Source organism: Sorex araneus, chromosome 2 (assembly GCF_027595985.1).
Source record: "Sorex araneus isolate mSorAra2 chromosome 2, mSorAra2.pri, whole genome shotgun sequence".
Taxonomy (NCBI): domain Eukaryota; kingdom Metazoa; phylum Chordata; class Mammalia; order Eulipotyphla; family Soricidae; genus Sorex; species Sorex araneus.
In genome coordinates, this window is record NC_073303.1 from 321,206,710 (window position 1) to 321,223,834 (window position 17,125).

The 17,125-nt window shown below is 36.9% G+C and overlaps 1 protein-coding gene across 1 annotated transcript in view; it reads left to right on the top strand.

Moving 5' to 3' along the window:
• The window catches only part of PKD1L1 (polycystin 1 like 1, transient receptor potential channel interacting), a 199,575-nt gene extending 186,867 nt beyond the window's left edge, over window positions 1-12,708 (top strand). Inside the window, exon 54 of the mRNA XM_055124814.1 lies at window positions 12,575-12,708. Within this exon, the coding sequence (XP_054980789.1) occupies window positions 12,575-12,589 (15 nt within the window). The 3' untranslated portion in view covers window positions 12,590-12,708. The remainder of the gene's footprint in view (window positions 1-12,574) is intronic.
• Window positions 12,709-17,125: the final 4,417 nt, after the last annotated feature.

Sequence of the window (17,125 nt, forward strand, 5' to 3'; positions counted from 1 at the left end):
AAAACAGATGCCAAGGAGTGAATATTATTCGGTGTCAATTAACTCCCAAGTTAGAAAAGCATAGCATTAAATTGTTTTCCTGTGTCTATACAAGAAGGATATTGCTCTGAAGTAAAAGGACAGAAGGAGAAGAGAAAGGCAATATTTCACTTATGAATACAAGCCCAGTGTCTTTAGAAGGATCTGACCTTACAAGTTAACACAGTCTGATTAGGGGATACAGGTGATTGACTGGTTGGGGAAGCAGAGCACAAAAAAAGAGGTTACAGATAAATTCAGAGGAATGGGAATGTCTCCGGTGCACTGCAATGGGTATTACTCAGTAAACCTAAACTCCCAGTTTAGCCAGGGAGAAAGTACAAACCAATGTTAAGCCTAAAATTGTTTAGAGTTATATTCCAATAAACAAAGGAAGTGTCTCAGGAGTGTCTCTGGAGCACTGTGATGGGTGTAATCTGATAAACCTAAGCTCCCTGTGGCAAGGGAGAAAAGACAAACCAATGTTATCCTACAGATAAGTGGTGCTGGTAAAACATGCAAAAACAGAACACACACACACACACACACACACACACACACGCAGGCATACATACATACCAAAACCCAGACGTCTAATACTATGATCAAAAGTCAAATAAAAATGGATTAATGACTGTGATATCAGACCTGAATTCACAAGGTACATAAAAGAAAATGTAGGCAGAACTCTCCATAACATTGAAGCTAAAGGCATCTTTTTTTTTCTTTTTGGGTCACACCCAGCGATGCACAGGGGTTACTCCTGACTCTGCACTCAGGAATTACTCCTAGCAGTGCTCAGTGGACCATATGCTGGGAATTGAACCTGGGTTGGCCGCATGCAAGGCAAATGCCCTACCTTCTGTGCTATCACTCCAGCCCCCAAAGCTAAAGGCATCTTTAAGGAAATAAAATGCCACTTACCAAGTAAGTAGATACAAAGATAAACAAATGGGACTAGCTTAAATAGAGAAGCTTCCACACCTCAAAGGAAATGAAGACCAGATTGTCCTTGACCCCAGTGTTTATAGGGAAGACAGACAGAAGAAAGATAAAGAAATAAGTCAAAGGGAAAAGAGAACAAGAAGTAATGAGTTAACAAACATCAGGGCTTCAGATATGCTAGTGATATGAGCGAGAGGCATAGCCGTATATTCAAAATACAGATTCAACAGGACTGAAAACGTGAGATCTACGTGATACCCACTGGAACTCTGTAATGTGCCTGTCCAGTCAGACACAGGGCAGGGTGGAGTGAGGGTGGGGTGGGGAGGGAATCTGGGAACACTGGTAGAGGGAAGTCGATTAGTGGCATAGGTGATTAGTGTTAAATTATTGTATGCCTAAAACTGAACTCTCAGTAACATTGTAAATCATGACTCTTTAATTAAAATTTTTAATTAAAAATATTTAACAATAAATAAATAAGGAGCCTCTTATAGAAGTAACTGGTTGATAGGAGGCAAATTCAGCTGGACTGGTGGGAACTGGCGGAGGGAAGTGGACACTGGTGAAGTGAACTGTGCACAAGACCAAATCATGAATAACCCTGTTATTTCATGGTGGCTATAATTTTTTAAAATCTTTTTGGGTCACACCTGGCGATGCACAGGGGTTACTCCTGGCTCTGCACTCAGGAATTACCCCTGGCGGTGCTCAGGGGACCATATGGGATGCTGGGGATCGAACCCAGGTCGGCCGCGTGCAAGGCAAACGCCCTACCCGCTGTGCTATTGCTCCAGCCCCAAGGAGGCTATAATTTTTTAAAAGTTAAAAAATGTATTAAAAACACTCTCAGACCGAAATCCATAGATTATGTTAAGGAAAACATAGACAGAACCTTTTATGAAATGGAATCTAGCAGCATTTTTCAGGACTTAGTGCTATCAGCCTAGTAAGCAGATGCAGAAAGCAAACAGAACTATATTAAGAAGCTTCTAGTACTGTGAACAAGATGAGGACTGGAATAAGAATCCTTATTGACTGGAAGAAAAACATTTTCTCACCAGCTTTTAAATTTAATTAAAGAACTGTGATTGTAAAGTTAGTGATAGTTGATTTTTAGGTCTCATGTTTTCAGTGTTATTGAGTCTGTGTTTCTAGTATATGGTTTTATCATGCATCCATATCACCTATAATTGAAGCCCTGATGCCTGTTCACCCATTAATCCCCACACTCTTCTTCCTGCCCCCCACCATACCCCCTTAACTTCTTTTCTTCTCTTTTCTCGCCTCTCTAAATACTGGGTTAAGAGTGATCTAGGTATCTCCCCTTTATTACAATACATTTCCTCACCCAATATTCTATATTCAACAGATAAGTGAGATCATCCTGTATTTGTCTTTTTTCTGGCTTTCTTCACTCAACATTATGACTGTATTTTCTAGCTCCAACCATGTTGAGGCAAATTGCATGATTTCATCATTTCTTGCAGCTGCGTAGTATTCTATTGTGTATGTGTACCACATCTTTGTAATCATTCATCTGTCGTTGGACACCAAGGTTATTTCCACATGCCATATCTTAGTTATTATTGTACTGATTGCAGCAATGAATAATGGTGTGTATATGTGTTTTCCAGAAACTATTTTTATGTCCTGGGGATAGATCCCCAAAAGTGGAATTACTGGGTCATATAGCAGTTCAATTATAAGTTTACTAAGAACTCTCCATACTTTTTTCCACAGGGGGTTTAGTCAACAACATTGTCACCAGCAGTGGATAAGAGTTCCTTTTTCACCACATCGCCACCAGCACAAATTTGTATGTGCCATGTTCACTGGTGCAAGATGTCTCATCATCTTGATTTGAAATTCTCTGCTGATAAGTAATGATGAGTATTTTTTCGTGTGGATAGTGGCCATCCACCCATCTTTCTCTAAGTAGTGTCTATTCATTTCCTCTCCTCATTTTTTGATAGGATATTTGATTTTTTGGTTGATTTTTGTGAGTACTTTACATGTGCTGGATATCAAATTTTTATCTGGTGTGTTTAATACAAATATTTTTTCCTATTCAGTTAGCTGTCTTTTTTTGTTAGCACATTTCTTTTGCCACGCAAAAGCTCTTTAATTTTATGTTGTCGCATCTATTTATTTTTCATTTTGTTACCTTTGCCAGTTGTCATTGAAGAAGACTTTGAGGTCTAAATCTTGAGGTGTTTTGACTATATTTTCCCCAGTACAGTTTCTGGTCGGATCTCAAGGTCTTTGATCCACTTTGAACTGACTTTTGTGTGAGGTGTAAGATGTGAACCCAACTTAATTCCTTTCACATAGTTTATTCAGTTTTGCTAGCACCATTTGTTAAAGAGTCTATATTTATTCTATGTTCTCAGCTCCCTATCAAAAAATAATTGCTCATATATATGGGGTTTTGTCATTGGGTATTTGATTCTGACCCAGAGGGTCTATCTTTGTTCCAGTACTATACAGTTTAGATCACTATAGTTCTATAATGCAGTTCTAAATTAAGTAATGATATAGATCCCAATTTCTTATTTTTCAGTATAGCTTTGGTTATTCGTGGTCTTTTCTGTTTTGATACAAACTTTATTTTTAGTTTTTCTAGATTCTGGAAGACTGTTGTATAAATTTGGATGGGGATTGAGTTGAATCTATATAATAATTTAAGTATGATAGTCATTTTGATATTGATTCTTCCAACCCATGAGCATGAGATATTTTTCCATTTCCTAAAGTCTTCTTCTATATCTTTCCTAAGTGATTTAAAGTTACAATGGTGTAGATCTACCACATCTTTTTTTTAAGCTAAATCCTAGATACTTGATGTTTTGGGATACTATTTTAAATGGGATAGACTCCTTGATCATTTTCTCCTTGGATTCACTCTCTGTATATAAGAATGTGACTAATTTTTGTGTATTGACTTTGTAGCAGGCCACTTAACTGTAGCGATGTGTTGTTCCTAGGATCTTTCTAGTGGATTCTTTAGGGTCTTCTGTGTATATCATCATGTCATCAGCAAATAGTAGTGATAATTTGAGTTCTTTTCCAATTTGGATCACTTTGATTTGTTTTCTTGCCTGATTGCTGTATCCAGGACCTCTAATACTATGTTGAATAGAAATGGAGAGTGGACATCCTTGTCTTGTACCTGATCTTAGAGGAAATTCTTTCAATTTTTTCACCATTTAGGATGATTCTGGCTATGGGCTTATTATAGGTCATCATTATTTTTTAATTAGGCTCCTTCCACCCCTATTTTGTTAAGGGTTTTATCATCAATGGATGTTGCATCTTGTCAAAGGCTTTCTCTGCAATTGATATAATCATATAATTTTTATTTTTCCTTTTACTAATGTGTATTATGTTAATTTATTTGCATATATTGAACCTTCCTTTCATCAATGGGATGAATCTCACTTCATCAGGGTGTATGATTTTTTTGATATGTTGTTGGATTCAATTAGCTAAGATTTATTTAAGGATTTTTGCAGCAATATTGGTCTAAAATTTTTTATGGAACTGTATCTTTCTGCTTTGGATATTAATGGAATGTTAGCTTTACAGAAGGTGTTAGGAAGGATTCCTGGGTCTTTGATGTTTTGGAAGAGCTTAAAGAGTAAAGGCAATAAATCCTTGAAGGTTTGATAGAACTCACAAGTGAACCCATATGGGCCAGGACTTTTGTTCTTGAGGAGATTATTAATTAGTGTTCAAATTTCTTTACTTGTGATTGGCATGTTTAGGCTTTCTACTTCCTCCTTTTTCATAACTTGTAGATTATGTGACTCTAGAATCTTTTTTATTTCTAGGTTCTCCAGCTTAAGAGCATAAAGTTTTTCATAGTAACCTCTCACTATGTTTTGAATTTCTTAAGGATTCATTGGAATTTCTCCCCTTTCATCTGATCTATTTGAACATTTTTTTCTTTTTTTCCTCATTAGGCTTGCTAAATACTTATCTATTTTTTAAATTCTTCCAGCTCCTCATTTAGGACTTTTGTTCTCTTTACTGATATCCTATCTAGTTGATTTGTCTAGTGGGGAAAGTGGTGTATTGAAGTCTCCAGCTACTATTTTGTTTCCATCAATGTATTTATTTAGGTTTATGGACAGAAGCCTTATGACTTTACTGAAACTTCATTTAGTGCATAAATGTTGATGACAGTATTTCTTGATCTATTGTTCCCTTGGCCAATAAGTAGTGTCCATCTTTGTCTCTATTTACTTTCTTTATATTGAATGAAATTGGTCTGATATAAGTATGGCTGTCCCATCTGATTTTTGTTTTCAATTGGCTTACATGATTGTTTTTCATCCTTTCACTCTAAGTCTGTATTTATCCTGAGAGTTTAGGTCTGTTTCCTGTAGGCAGCAAATGGATTAATTTTTCTTTCTGATCCATCCATCACAAAGGGTAGGGTGTTTGCCTTGCACATGGCCAACCCGGGTTCAATTCCTCCATCCCTCTCAAAGAGCCCAGCAAGCTATGGAGAGTATCCCACCTGCACGGCAGAGCCTGGCAAGCTACCTGTGGCGTATTCGATATGCCAAAAACAGTAACAATAAGTCTCACAATGGAGATGTTACTGGTGCTACAGTGCTATCCATCCAGCTACTCTATGACTTTTTATTGAGGACTTTAGTCCATTGATATTCAGAGAGATTATTAACATAAAGGCTTATGTTGCTGTGTGTGTGTGTGTGTGTGTAAGAGAGAGAGAGAGAGAGAGAGAGAGAGAGAGAGAGAGAGAGATCCCATTGTTTTTGCAAGAGTCTATTTTTTATAAATGACCTTGCAGTAATTCTTGCAGGATCGGTTTAGTCATTGCTAATGCTGCCAGCTCTTGTTGATCTGAAAGGTTCTTATCCCTCTCTCAAATCTAAATAATAACTTTGCAGAATAGTGAACTCTGAGGATGGAAGTTTCTTACAGTCAGTATTTTTAATATGCCTTTTCTGGCTTGTAAGAGTTCATATGTAAGGTCATGTTATGTAGTTTCCTTTTCACTTGAGGGTTTTCTTCTCTCCTGCTGCTCCAAGTAGTCTATCTTTTGATTTTACTATGTGTCTTGGCATTCTTTTCTTTGCGTTTATATTGTTTAGTATTCTTCAGACATCTTGAATCTGTGCAGGAGCTGTTATTTCCTTTTATTTTTTCCTCTCCTTCTTGTATTTCTATAATTCAAAGATTATTTCTCTTGCTATTATCTATCAAGAATCTTACATTCTCTCCCATTTGTTTTCTTTTTTTACTTTATTGTTGGTGATGGCTAGTATTTTGTCTTCATTATCACTGATACAGTCCTCTGCATGTTGAATTCTGTTCCTATGCCTTGCTATTGTATTTTCCATCTCATTTAGTTCCATTTGTATGGACTCTTATATGCTGGATCAGTTCATCTTTAAGTTGGTGGAATTTTTCTTCCAGTGATTGCTTTTTTTCACATGGCCATTGTATGGAGCATTGATTTGAATTCTTCATCAATGAGGATCGAGGGTTTATTTGAGCTCAGTGATTTGCCAGGACTTCTGTCCCGGTCTGCCAGGGCAGATGAATTACAGGAATACCAAATATAGGGGGGAAAGCATAATAATCACAACAGACCTTATGTATGACATTTACAAGCCAGGAAAGAATGGAATGGCACATTCAAAATACTGACAAAAAAAATTTAGCCTTAGAATTCACTACCCACAAAGCTATCATTTATTTTTTTAAGTTTTTATTATATTGAGTCACCGTGAAGAAAATTACAAAGCTTTCAGGTTTAAGTCTCAGTCATATACTGATTAAACCCCCATCCTTTCACCAGTGAACATGTTCCACCACCAAGAACCCCAATATACGCCTTCCACCCACCCCCACCTAAGTAGCTAAAGATCTTCACTTTATTATCTTTGTACTTTGAATACATTAAATATTTCAATAAAGAACTCACTATTATTGTTTGGAATTTTTCCCCAACAATCAGGCCTGCTGAAAAGGCATCATTTAATAATTTCTTTTCATTGCTGAGAGTGAAGATTCTGAGTTCTTTTGGGTTTTGGGTTTCTGATATTTTAGCTCAGTTCACAGTCTGGATGCATAGCTTCAAGAAACCACTCTGGGTGCCAAAATGGGTTAGAAGACCTCTTGATCAAAGTCTTTAGGAGCAGAGGGTCCGTTTCTCGAGCTGCAGCTCCGGATCATATCTGGGCGGAAGGCATGCTGGTAACGCCTCCCAGGACCACCTACAGGCTACATAACAAAAAAAGTCCTACCTCTGGGTTGGGGGTCTTAGAGGGTGGCTCTCGCCACATGGATGCTGCTGCCGCCGCCATTTTCCGCTCAGAAAAACAGGGCAGAGAGGAAAAATCCCTCCCTGGGTGGCACGAGGCTGTAGCTCAGTTCACAGTCTAGATGCATCAAAGCTATCATTTAGATATAGTATATATCTAAATCACAGAAACAACAAAACTGAAAGCAAGATATGCAAACTACAAAAATCAAACTGAGTAGGCAGACTGAGGAATGGTAGGGAAAAGGGGGCATTGATTGAGGGAAGTTAACATTAGTGATAGGATAGTGTTAGAAAATTGAAAGTAAAACTCAACTCTGAATAACTTTGTAAAGCGCAGTGCCTAAATTAAAATAATTAAATTTTTAAAAAGAAAATAAAATTGGAGTTCTGTAAAAGAACAAACATTAAGATAGCTCACCCATTTGATTTCCCATCATTTTTATCTGAGTCAACAATTGAATAAATCCTCCCTATACTAGTTTGATAGAACATTAGAATGGCCATTAAAACAACAACCATCAGAAGTGAATCAATTGAGTTTCAAGCTTTCGGTTTTGTTGGTTCTATGGCTTAGGCATATACTGATAAAATACTTCTTCCCCATCAGTGTGTCTAACCCTTGCCCCTGCCCTGTTACCCTACATCCACAGCTTGCTTTTTCCCCTTCAGTTTATTTCCTTCTTATCTTTAGATCTATAGTCCAGGTTCTAGGGTAACTTATGGGGGTTAACAACAGTTATTGACATTAAATGTTAATGCTTAGTATTTCACCAAGTATTTTTGTGTCAGGTATAATTCCAGAGGCTAAGGGATTGATGATAGCAATGTTGACTTGATAGTAACTATATTTATCTACTTGCTCTTCAGGCCATGTTCCTCCTTAAACAATGATATTGCTTGCTTTTCTCTCTGTTTCTTTGCTTGCCTATTTCCACTCTGGATAAGCTTGTGTTCTCCTAAACACTTGTTTTATTCTTTCTTCCTCTTACATTTTTCTTAGAAGTTTTCATTAAAAAACTCTTGCTTCACAAAAACAAAGAAAGAAGGAAAGAAAGGAAGAAAGAAAGAAAGAAAGAAAGAAAGAAAGAAAGAAAGAAAGAAAGAAAGAAAGAAAGAAAGAAAGAAAGAAAGAAAGAAAGAAAGAAAGAAAGAAAGAAAGAAAGGAAGGAAGGAAGGAAGGAAGGAAGGAAGGAAGGAAGGAAGGAAGGAAGGAAGGAAGGAAGAAGAGAAAATTATATCCATCAAATAGAGACATTTCTGGAATATGGAGAATAGATTCATAATTACAGTGAAAATTTTGGGTCAATTTTGCCCATTCACATATTCAATATGATTTTTCCCCATAGGAAACCAAGAGAGACCATTAATGATATAAACATTGAATTAAACAAAAGTTTGATGGTCTGGGTATATGATTCAGTGGTAGAGTGCATGATTTTTCAGGTATGTTGACTTAGATTCAATTCTGAGCACTGGGAAAATGTTGTTCAAGAAAATGTATACTATAATAACTGGAAATGATCACATTGGACAAGAATTGAGTGCTAAAAGTAGGTAAAGTGATATTCCTGATAATCTTTCAGTATCTGTATTGCAAACCACAGTGCCCAAAAAGAAGAGAGAAAGAGAGGGAGAGAAAGAGATAGATAGATAGAGAGAGAGAGAGAGAGAGAGAGAGAGAGAGGAAAAATGCCTGCCATGGAGGCAGGCTGGGGGTGATAGAGAGGAAAGTGGAAACACTGGTGCTGGGAAATGTACACTGGAGGGATGAGTGTTGGAACACTGTGTGACTCAAACCTGATCATGAGCAGCTTTGGAAGGGTCTATATCAGAGTAAATCAGTAAAAAAAAATTTAGAAAGAAACTGTATCCCTGAAATTTACAAGTTTTTCTGAGTAGGTAGAAGACAGCTTATTTGGTAGTCCTATGAGAGTCCCATTACTATTGGGGCATAGGTCTCCATATTCTTTCCAGATCTCCGTATTGCTTTCTCCATACTGCTTTCCAGGTAAGCTAAACCGAACAACATTCCCACCAAACAGTAGATGACAGTTCATTTCTCACCAACATCTCAGCCAATGCTTGATGTTTGCAGAATTTTTATTTTTTTTAATTTAATTTAATTTTTTTAATTGAGTCACCATGTGGAAAGTTACAAAGTTTTCAGGTTTAAATCTCAGTTATACAATGCTCGAATACCCATCCCTTCACCAGTGCTCATATTCCACCACCAAGAATCCCAGTATAGCTCCACCCCACCCCCTCACACCCCTAACCCCCCCACGCCCCTAGCCCCCCCACCCTAAGCCTCCCCCCACCTGTGTAACTAATAAATTTCACTTTACTTTCACTTTGATTGCATACAATATTTCAACAAAACTCACTATTATTGTTTGGAGAGTCTCTCCCCTAAAGTCAGACCTACTGAAAAGGAAGCATTAGATAATTTGTTTTCCATTGCTGAGGATGAAGAGGTATGAGGTCGAGTGACCACACTTAGCGGCCTCTCAGTTTTGGGATTCTGTAATTTAGTATTTTAGTAACTAAGTCCAGAGAGATATCTGCCAGAAGTTGCATCATTGCCAACTTGTACTTCTCAGTTACATTATATTCCACATACGAGTGCAATCTTTCTATGTCTGTCTCTTTCTTTCTGACTCATTTCACTCAACATGATACTTTCCATGTTGATCCATTTATATGCAAATTTCATGACTTCATGTTTTCTGACGGCTACATAGTATTCCATTGTGTAGATGTACCAGAGTTTCTTTAACCAGTCATCTGTTTTGGGGCACTCTGGTTTTTTCCAGATTCTGGCTATTGTAAACAGTGCTGGTTTGCAGAATTTTTAATATGTGCCATTTTCACTGGTGTATGAAAAACCTTTTGTCCTATGAATGACACTGTTAAGAAGATGTAAGGAAAATATACAAATAGGAAGGAAATATTTGGAAACCTAATATTCAATAAATACAAATGTGTACAGTATATACAGAATTCTAAGGATCAGAAATTTAAAAATAAAGCGATTTAAAAATGGATCACTACACCAAGCAAAGGGTGCTAGGCGAGCCCACTAGGGATGGGAGATACAGGCTGAAAATAAACTATAGACTGAACAAGATGCCTACTTAATACCTCTGTAGCAAACCACAACACCCAAAAATAGAGATAGAGCAAATGGGAATGCCCTGCCACAGAGGCAGGGTGGGGTGAAGGGGACAGGGTGGGGGTGGTGGGAGGGATGCTGGGACCATTGGTGGTAGAAAATGAGCACTGGTGGAGGGATGGGCACTCGATCATTGTATGACTGAAATGGAAGCATGAAAACCTGTAAGTCTGTAACTTTGTCTCATGGTGATTCACTAATAAAATTTAAAAATAAATAAATAAAATGGATCACTAGGGTTGCAGTGATAATACAGAGAGCAGAGTGCTTCTCTTGCATGCAGTCTACTTGGATTAGATCCTTGGCACAAAATATTGTCTTTCAGACTCCAACATAACAGACCCAAGAGCAGAGCCAGAAGAAAACCCTGATCCATGAGAACCTCTGGGCAAGGCTCAAAAAAAAGAAAAAAAGAAAAAAAGAAACAGAACAAAAATCAAAAGGATTATCTAAATACTGCTATGTGTGTTCTCCCACCCAGAAAAAAGAAAACAAAGCTAATAGAAAATGAGTACTGAAGAAGTTGTACAAATTGCAAGCAAATACATTAAAATATGTGGATATAAGAGCCACCAGCTAAACGCAGAATAAAATCACAGATAAATCTCCTTTCCTATGAGAATCACTTCAATAAAGCATAATGACACCAGCAAGGATGCATTCTTTGCTGCTGGACTATAAAATGGCACAATATCTATCTTTGGAAATATTTTCCTTTTTCCTTTTCTTATTTTTCTTTCTGTGACATACCCATCAGTGGCCACAGTTGACTCCTCGATCTGTTCTCAGGGATTGCTCCTGGCAATGCGAGGGAACCACTTGTAATGCTAGGCATCAAGTTGCCAGCTGTGTGCAACTTCTGAAATCTCTCTCTGGTCCTGTCATTTCTAACAAAATTACACTTAAAAACTTGGATGAGACATCTGGCCTTAAATAAAATGCAACCAATTATGCCAACAATAAGATGGGTTTGTTTAGAAATAAACAATAAAAGAAGATCTGTAAAGGATCGGTCTTATGACAAAACCTTGTATATTTCTTGAAATCAGTTAGGCGACTCCATATATCTCCTATGAAAGATCTTGTTTAATTGGGTTACAGAAGCAACATCACTTGTCAAAGATACAAGGCAAGTTTGCTGATTACACAAACATAGGGATTCTTGATCTCTTCACCTTCTTTAAACAGGATTGTCTGATTTTTTTTCAAAATATTCTTGATAATTTTTCCAAAAGAAATGGAGATTCATGTTCACAGATAGTTTATGCATGAACGTTTCTAACAGCTTTAGTGGTCATACACTTAAAATAAAAGCCTCACCAGTATCATTGACTGATTGAATGTTTAAACAACCTCTGATCATGTTACACCTTGGAATACTCCAATAAAGAGGAGAAACTCACTACCAGTACAGCAACAAACTGGGTGAAACTTCAGAGAGGGATGCTGAATGTAAATTGCCATACTCAAAAGATTACAAACTATCACTGTATCACTGTTCCCCTCATCTCATTCTCCTTGTCAAGTTCAGGGTCAAGGGAATGAGGCCCATTATTGTGACTGTTTTTGGCATATAGAATACGCCACAGGTAGCTTGCCACATGAGATTCTGTATACAGACAATTTTATTCACACTTATTTAATTTTTATATAGAGGTTAAAAGAATAGTGATGAAAGGAGACTAAAATAGCCATGATATTTCCCCAAGATTTTCATCTATGTGTGTAAAGGTGATCACAGAGCTTAAACAAAAGATGTTCTCCAGCTATATGATTCATTATAATATTCTTGAAATAGTACTATATAGGCAAAGAGCAGTTAGCGGGGAGAGGAGAAAGCCTACAAAGATATTCTGTTGTTATGAAGTTTTCTATATCTCCATAACAATATCAATTGTCATGTGTCAGTATCTTTGTTAAAATATTATTCTTTAGTTCTGCAAAATAGTAATATTGAGAAACTGGGTAAAAGGTGCAAAGATAACAAAAAATATAGAGTTCTTTATCACAGCAATGAACTAAAGGTATCTCAATGCAAAAAGTAATTTTAAAATAAGGTCATATTTCTATAACTTACAAAATTATCATATACAAATAATACTGACATTAATTTGGAAGTGTAATAATTTTTCCAGCAGACAGGAGAGTGACCCCAAGAAGGACTCCTTTGTGACTGTGGCACCTTCTTCAATCAAGAACCACAGTTTACCCTTTTCCCTGATGGCCTTTGCTGGAAGAAAGTCAGAGAGCATGAAAGCATCTGATCCCTCACTGGATGACCATCTTGACTTGATCAGCTGTTTCCTGATGGGGTCCAGTTCCATCTTGCATCCCATACAATTGTTTTCCATTTTCTTTTGTAACAAGACTGGTGGGTTAGAAAGAGATCCTGTGCCAACATAGATTTTGTATAGGTGAAGTCATTCTTAGAAGTTCAAAAATTCTAGTTTACTTTTCTTCTTATGTTCTCATCGTGATTTTTTCAATTGAATCACCATGAGATACACAGCTACAAGGTTGCTCATGATTGGGTTTCAGTCACATAATGTTCCAATACCCATTCCTTTACCAGTGTACATTTCCCACCACTATTGTCTCCAGTCCCCCTCCCACCAACCCTCAGCTTGCCTCTATGGCAGACACTTTTCTTTGTTTGCTCTCCCTCAGCTCCTCCATCCCCTCTCCCCTCCCTCCTTTTGGGCATTATAGTTTGCAATACAGGTACTGAAAGGTTATCAAAAATTCTAGTTTATTTGGGATCAAAGTAATTTGTTTATGCCAATAACCAAGTCGCTCTAGAGAGAACATAAACAGTAAGTGTAGGTAAAAGAAGTATCAGAGGATATGTCCAAGTCACTTGGAAGCTCTGCTCAAGAGAGGAAGCACCTCTCAAATGTTATGGTTTAGCTAGCTGACTACTTTCTCCTTAAGGAACAATACATTTTATGGGCCAGAAAAACAGTGTAGGTTAGGGCACATGCTGTATGCACCGAACAAGGGTTCAAGTCATGGCACCACCTTGCCCCATAGCATCTCTAGATAGATAGCACCTCTAGATTTCTGGAGGCCCCCAAGCATGGCTAGGTATGGCCTTGGTGAGTAGTACCATGCCCTAACATTGAACAGGATATCCGGATGGACAAAAATTGCTGGGAGTAGTTTCTGAATCCCTTGAGAACTACTTGGATGACCTCCCCGTAAGAAAAAACGCATTTAAGCATATTTTAGACATGAAAGGCTAACTTATGATACCTTACCCTTGAAATATATCATAATCTGTACTAAAATTCCAAAAAAAATTGAATATGCCTCTGATCAAAGATTTATGCTGTCCACTACATGACTTCACAATATGCTGTAGCACCAGCAGTGCCAAAGGATCATTCTGACCATGTTCAGGGGACCACAGGTGGTGCTGGGGATCAAACTAAGGTTGACCACATGCAAAGGAAGTGGTTTAACCACTATACCTCAGGTTCTTTTGACCTTAGTTTTTACCTGACCATTACTATATTGGAGTATGTCCTATTGTTCCTATTTTGGAGAGTTTTACCATGCATGCAAGTTGAATCTTGTCAAAATACTTCTCATTATCTTTTGATATGATCATGGGTTTTGTATTTTATTTTGTTGGTATGTTTATTTTTGTATATCAAAACATCCTTGCATCCCCAGAGTGGTTCCTACTTGATATGATTCTATTTTAATGTATTGTTGGATTTGGTTCACTAAGATTTTGTTGAGGTTATTACATCAATATTCATCAGGGATATCTATCTGTAATTTAATTTTAGTAATATTTCTTGTATAATTTTGACTTAATAGATGCTGTTAGAAGGATTCTAGTTTCTCAATATTTTGGAAGAGTTTCATGTTCTCTGAAGGTTTGATAGCATATACTAGTGGGTCCAATATGATCTGGATATTCATTTTGGGAAATTTTCTTTCTCAATTTCCATACTCCAATTAGTCTATTAATGACTTTCAGCTCCCATGATTCAGTGGTAAGAAGTCGTATGATTCTAAAAATGCATGCATTTCTTCCAGATTCTACAACATAGTAACTTCTTATGATCTTTTGCTTTTCTGAGATAATTCTTATGCTTTCTCTCCTTTCATTGCTGATGCAGTTTATCTGTTTTTCTCTTTTTTCCTCATGAATCTAGACAACGGTTTTATAATCTTGCTGCTCCTACTGAAAAAATCTAATTTCTTTTACCCTTTGAAATCATTTTCTTGCTTTTTATTATTTCCTTCTTACTCTTATTTTAGAATTCTGTTCCACTTTCTTAGGCTGTAAATCTATATTTCCATGTTCTTCCCTTTAATACTATTTTTACCATGTCCCATAAATTCTGGTGGTTTTTATCTTTATTTTTGTTCCCTCTGAGAATTTTTAAATTTATTCTTAGGTATTCTCTTTGACCCAATGGTTGTTTAAAAGTATGTTGTTCAGTTTCCAATTGTTATATCATTTCCAAGCAATATGTAGATCTCTCAAAAAATAAGAATAGAACTCTCTTATAGCTCGGTGATTCCACTTCTTGGTGTCTATCCCGAAAACACAAAGACATTCCATGAAATTTGCGTATAAGTGGATCAACATGGAAAGTATCATGCTGAGTGAAATGAGTCAGAAAGAAAGAGACAGACATAGAAAGATCGCACTCATATGTGGAATATAAAGTAGCTGAGAGGTACAAGCTTACAATGTTGCGATTCCTGGCAGACATTTCTCTGGACTTAGTTTCTAAAATACTAAAATACAGAAATCCAAAACTGTGCTGCTGCTAGTGCGGCCTCCTGACCTCATATCTCTTCATTCTCAGCAATGGAAAACAAATTACCAAATGCTTTCTTTTCAGCATATCCACTTTAGGGGGGAGAAACTCCAAATCAATAATAATGAATTTTTTGTTGAAATATTGAATGTAATCAAAGTAAAGTGAAAGTAAAGTGAAATTTACCAGTTACACATGCAGGGTGGGGGGCTGGGGAGGTGGGGGGAAAGGGGGAGGTATACTGTGATTCTTGGTGGTGGAACATGTGCACTGGTGAAGGGATGGGTGTTTGAGCATTGTATAACTGAGACTTAAACCTGAAAGCTTTGTAACTTTCCACATGGTGATTCAATAAAAGAATTTAAAAAAAAAAGAAATACTTGAGCTTCAAAGCTTATATGTTTGCCTAAGGACCTGAATTATCATTTCTTCACTATCTGATTACCCTAACTCCATGATGAGCCAAGTCTACCTAGTGCTGCCAAAAACTCAGAAAGAATGCTTTTAATAGCTTTAAACAAGTTTTCATTTTTTTTTGGGCAAATCAAGCTAGTTGTACAATATCTTACTGGGGTCTTGGATTGACATGAACTGGAACTATGTAGAGTGCAGTTCTGAACAATAAACAACATGAGAAATTGTGTTAATACAGCAATCCTTGAGTACTTGCCAGTTACAATTATAATTTTAACTTGTACTATTGATAATTGATATAATAGTAATCTGAGACTTAATCTTTACCAGCGGATACCTTGTTGTGTAGAAAGTGCCACGACATCTTGCCTGAGAATTGTCTGCACATAATTTGGACTACTTCTTTCCAATAAAGGTCATATTATATTAAGAAAAATACCTTTGATGTATATTGAAGACATTTTGAATAAAGAAATTTCTATATGTAAAAAAAACAGACATTCATTTGAAAGGTTATATTCACACTTATGTTCATTGTCGCACTTAGTACAACAGTCAAGAAAGTACCAACTAAGATGCCCAACTATAGATGAATGGATTAACAAGTTGTGGGATATGTATATATTTATATAGTATCACATATACAGACTAATGCATCAAAAAGAATAAAATTATGAAATTTTCACAACATGGATGGAACTAGAGGAAATCATGCTGAGTGAAGTCAATAAGAAAAAAAGAGATAGAAACAGAATGATGTAACTCAATTGTGAGACCTAATGATACACAATAAAAGAGAAGCAAAGAGTGGAAGGCAACACAACTAAAGAACTGAGCTGCACAATTAAATTGGTGGAAGTGCAGGGGGTTGAAAGGGAGGGGTGTTGGGATCCTCGGGGAAAGGAGGAGAGTACACTGGTGGTGGGTTTGGTGTCGGAGTTATGTGCATGGGGAAACATTAATAAATATATTGTAAATTACAGAACCTCAATCAAAATTTTTTTTAATTTAAAAATAAAGATGGGACTTTACCCACATCCATCCTCTCACCATTACCGGATCCAGACCAACAGCCTTGTGCCCAGGACCCTGAGTTGTCATACTCGTTGATCCAAGACCCTCGATCAGGGAGTTGCAACTGTTTAAAATCAGTTATAGGATGAAGAGGTATGAGGTCGAGTGACCACACTTAGTGGCCTCTCGGTTTTGGGTTTCTGTATTTTAGTATTTTAGTAACTAAGTCCAGAGAGATATCTGCCAGAAGTTGCATCATTGCCAACTTGTACTTCTCAGTTACATTATATTCCACATATGAGTGCAATCTTTCTATGTCTGTCTCTTTCTTTCTGACTCATTTCACTCAACATGATACTTTCCATGTTGATCCATTTATATGCAAATTTCATGACTTCATGTTTTCTGACGGCTACATAGTATTCCACTGTGTAGATGTACCAAAGTTTCTTTAACCAGTCATCTGTTTGGGGGCAC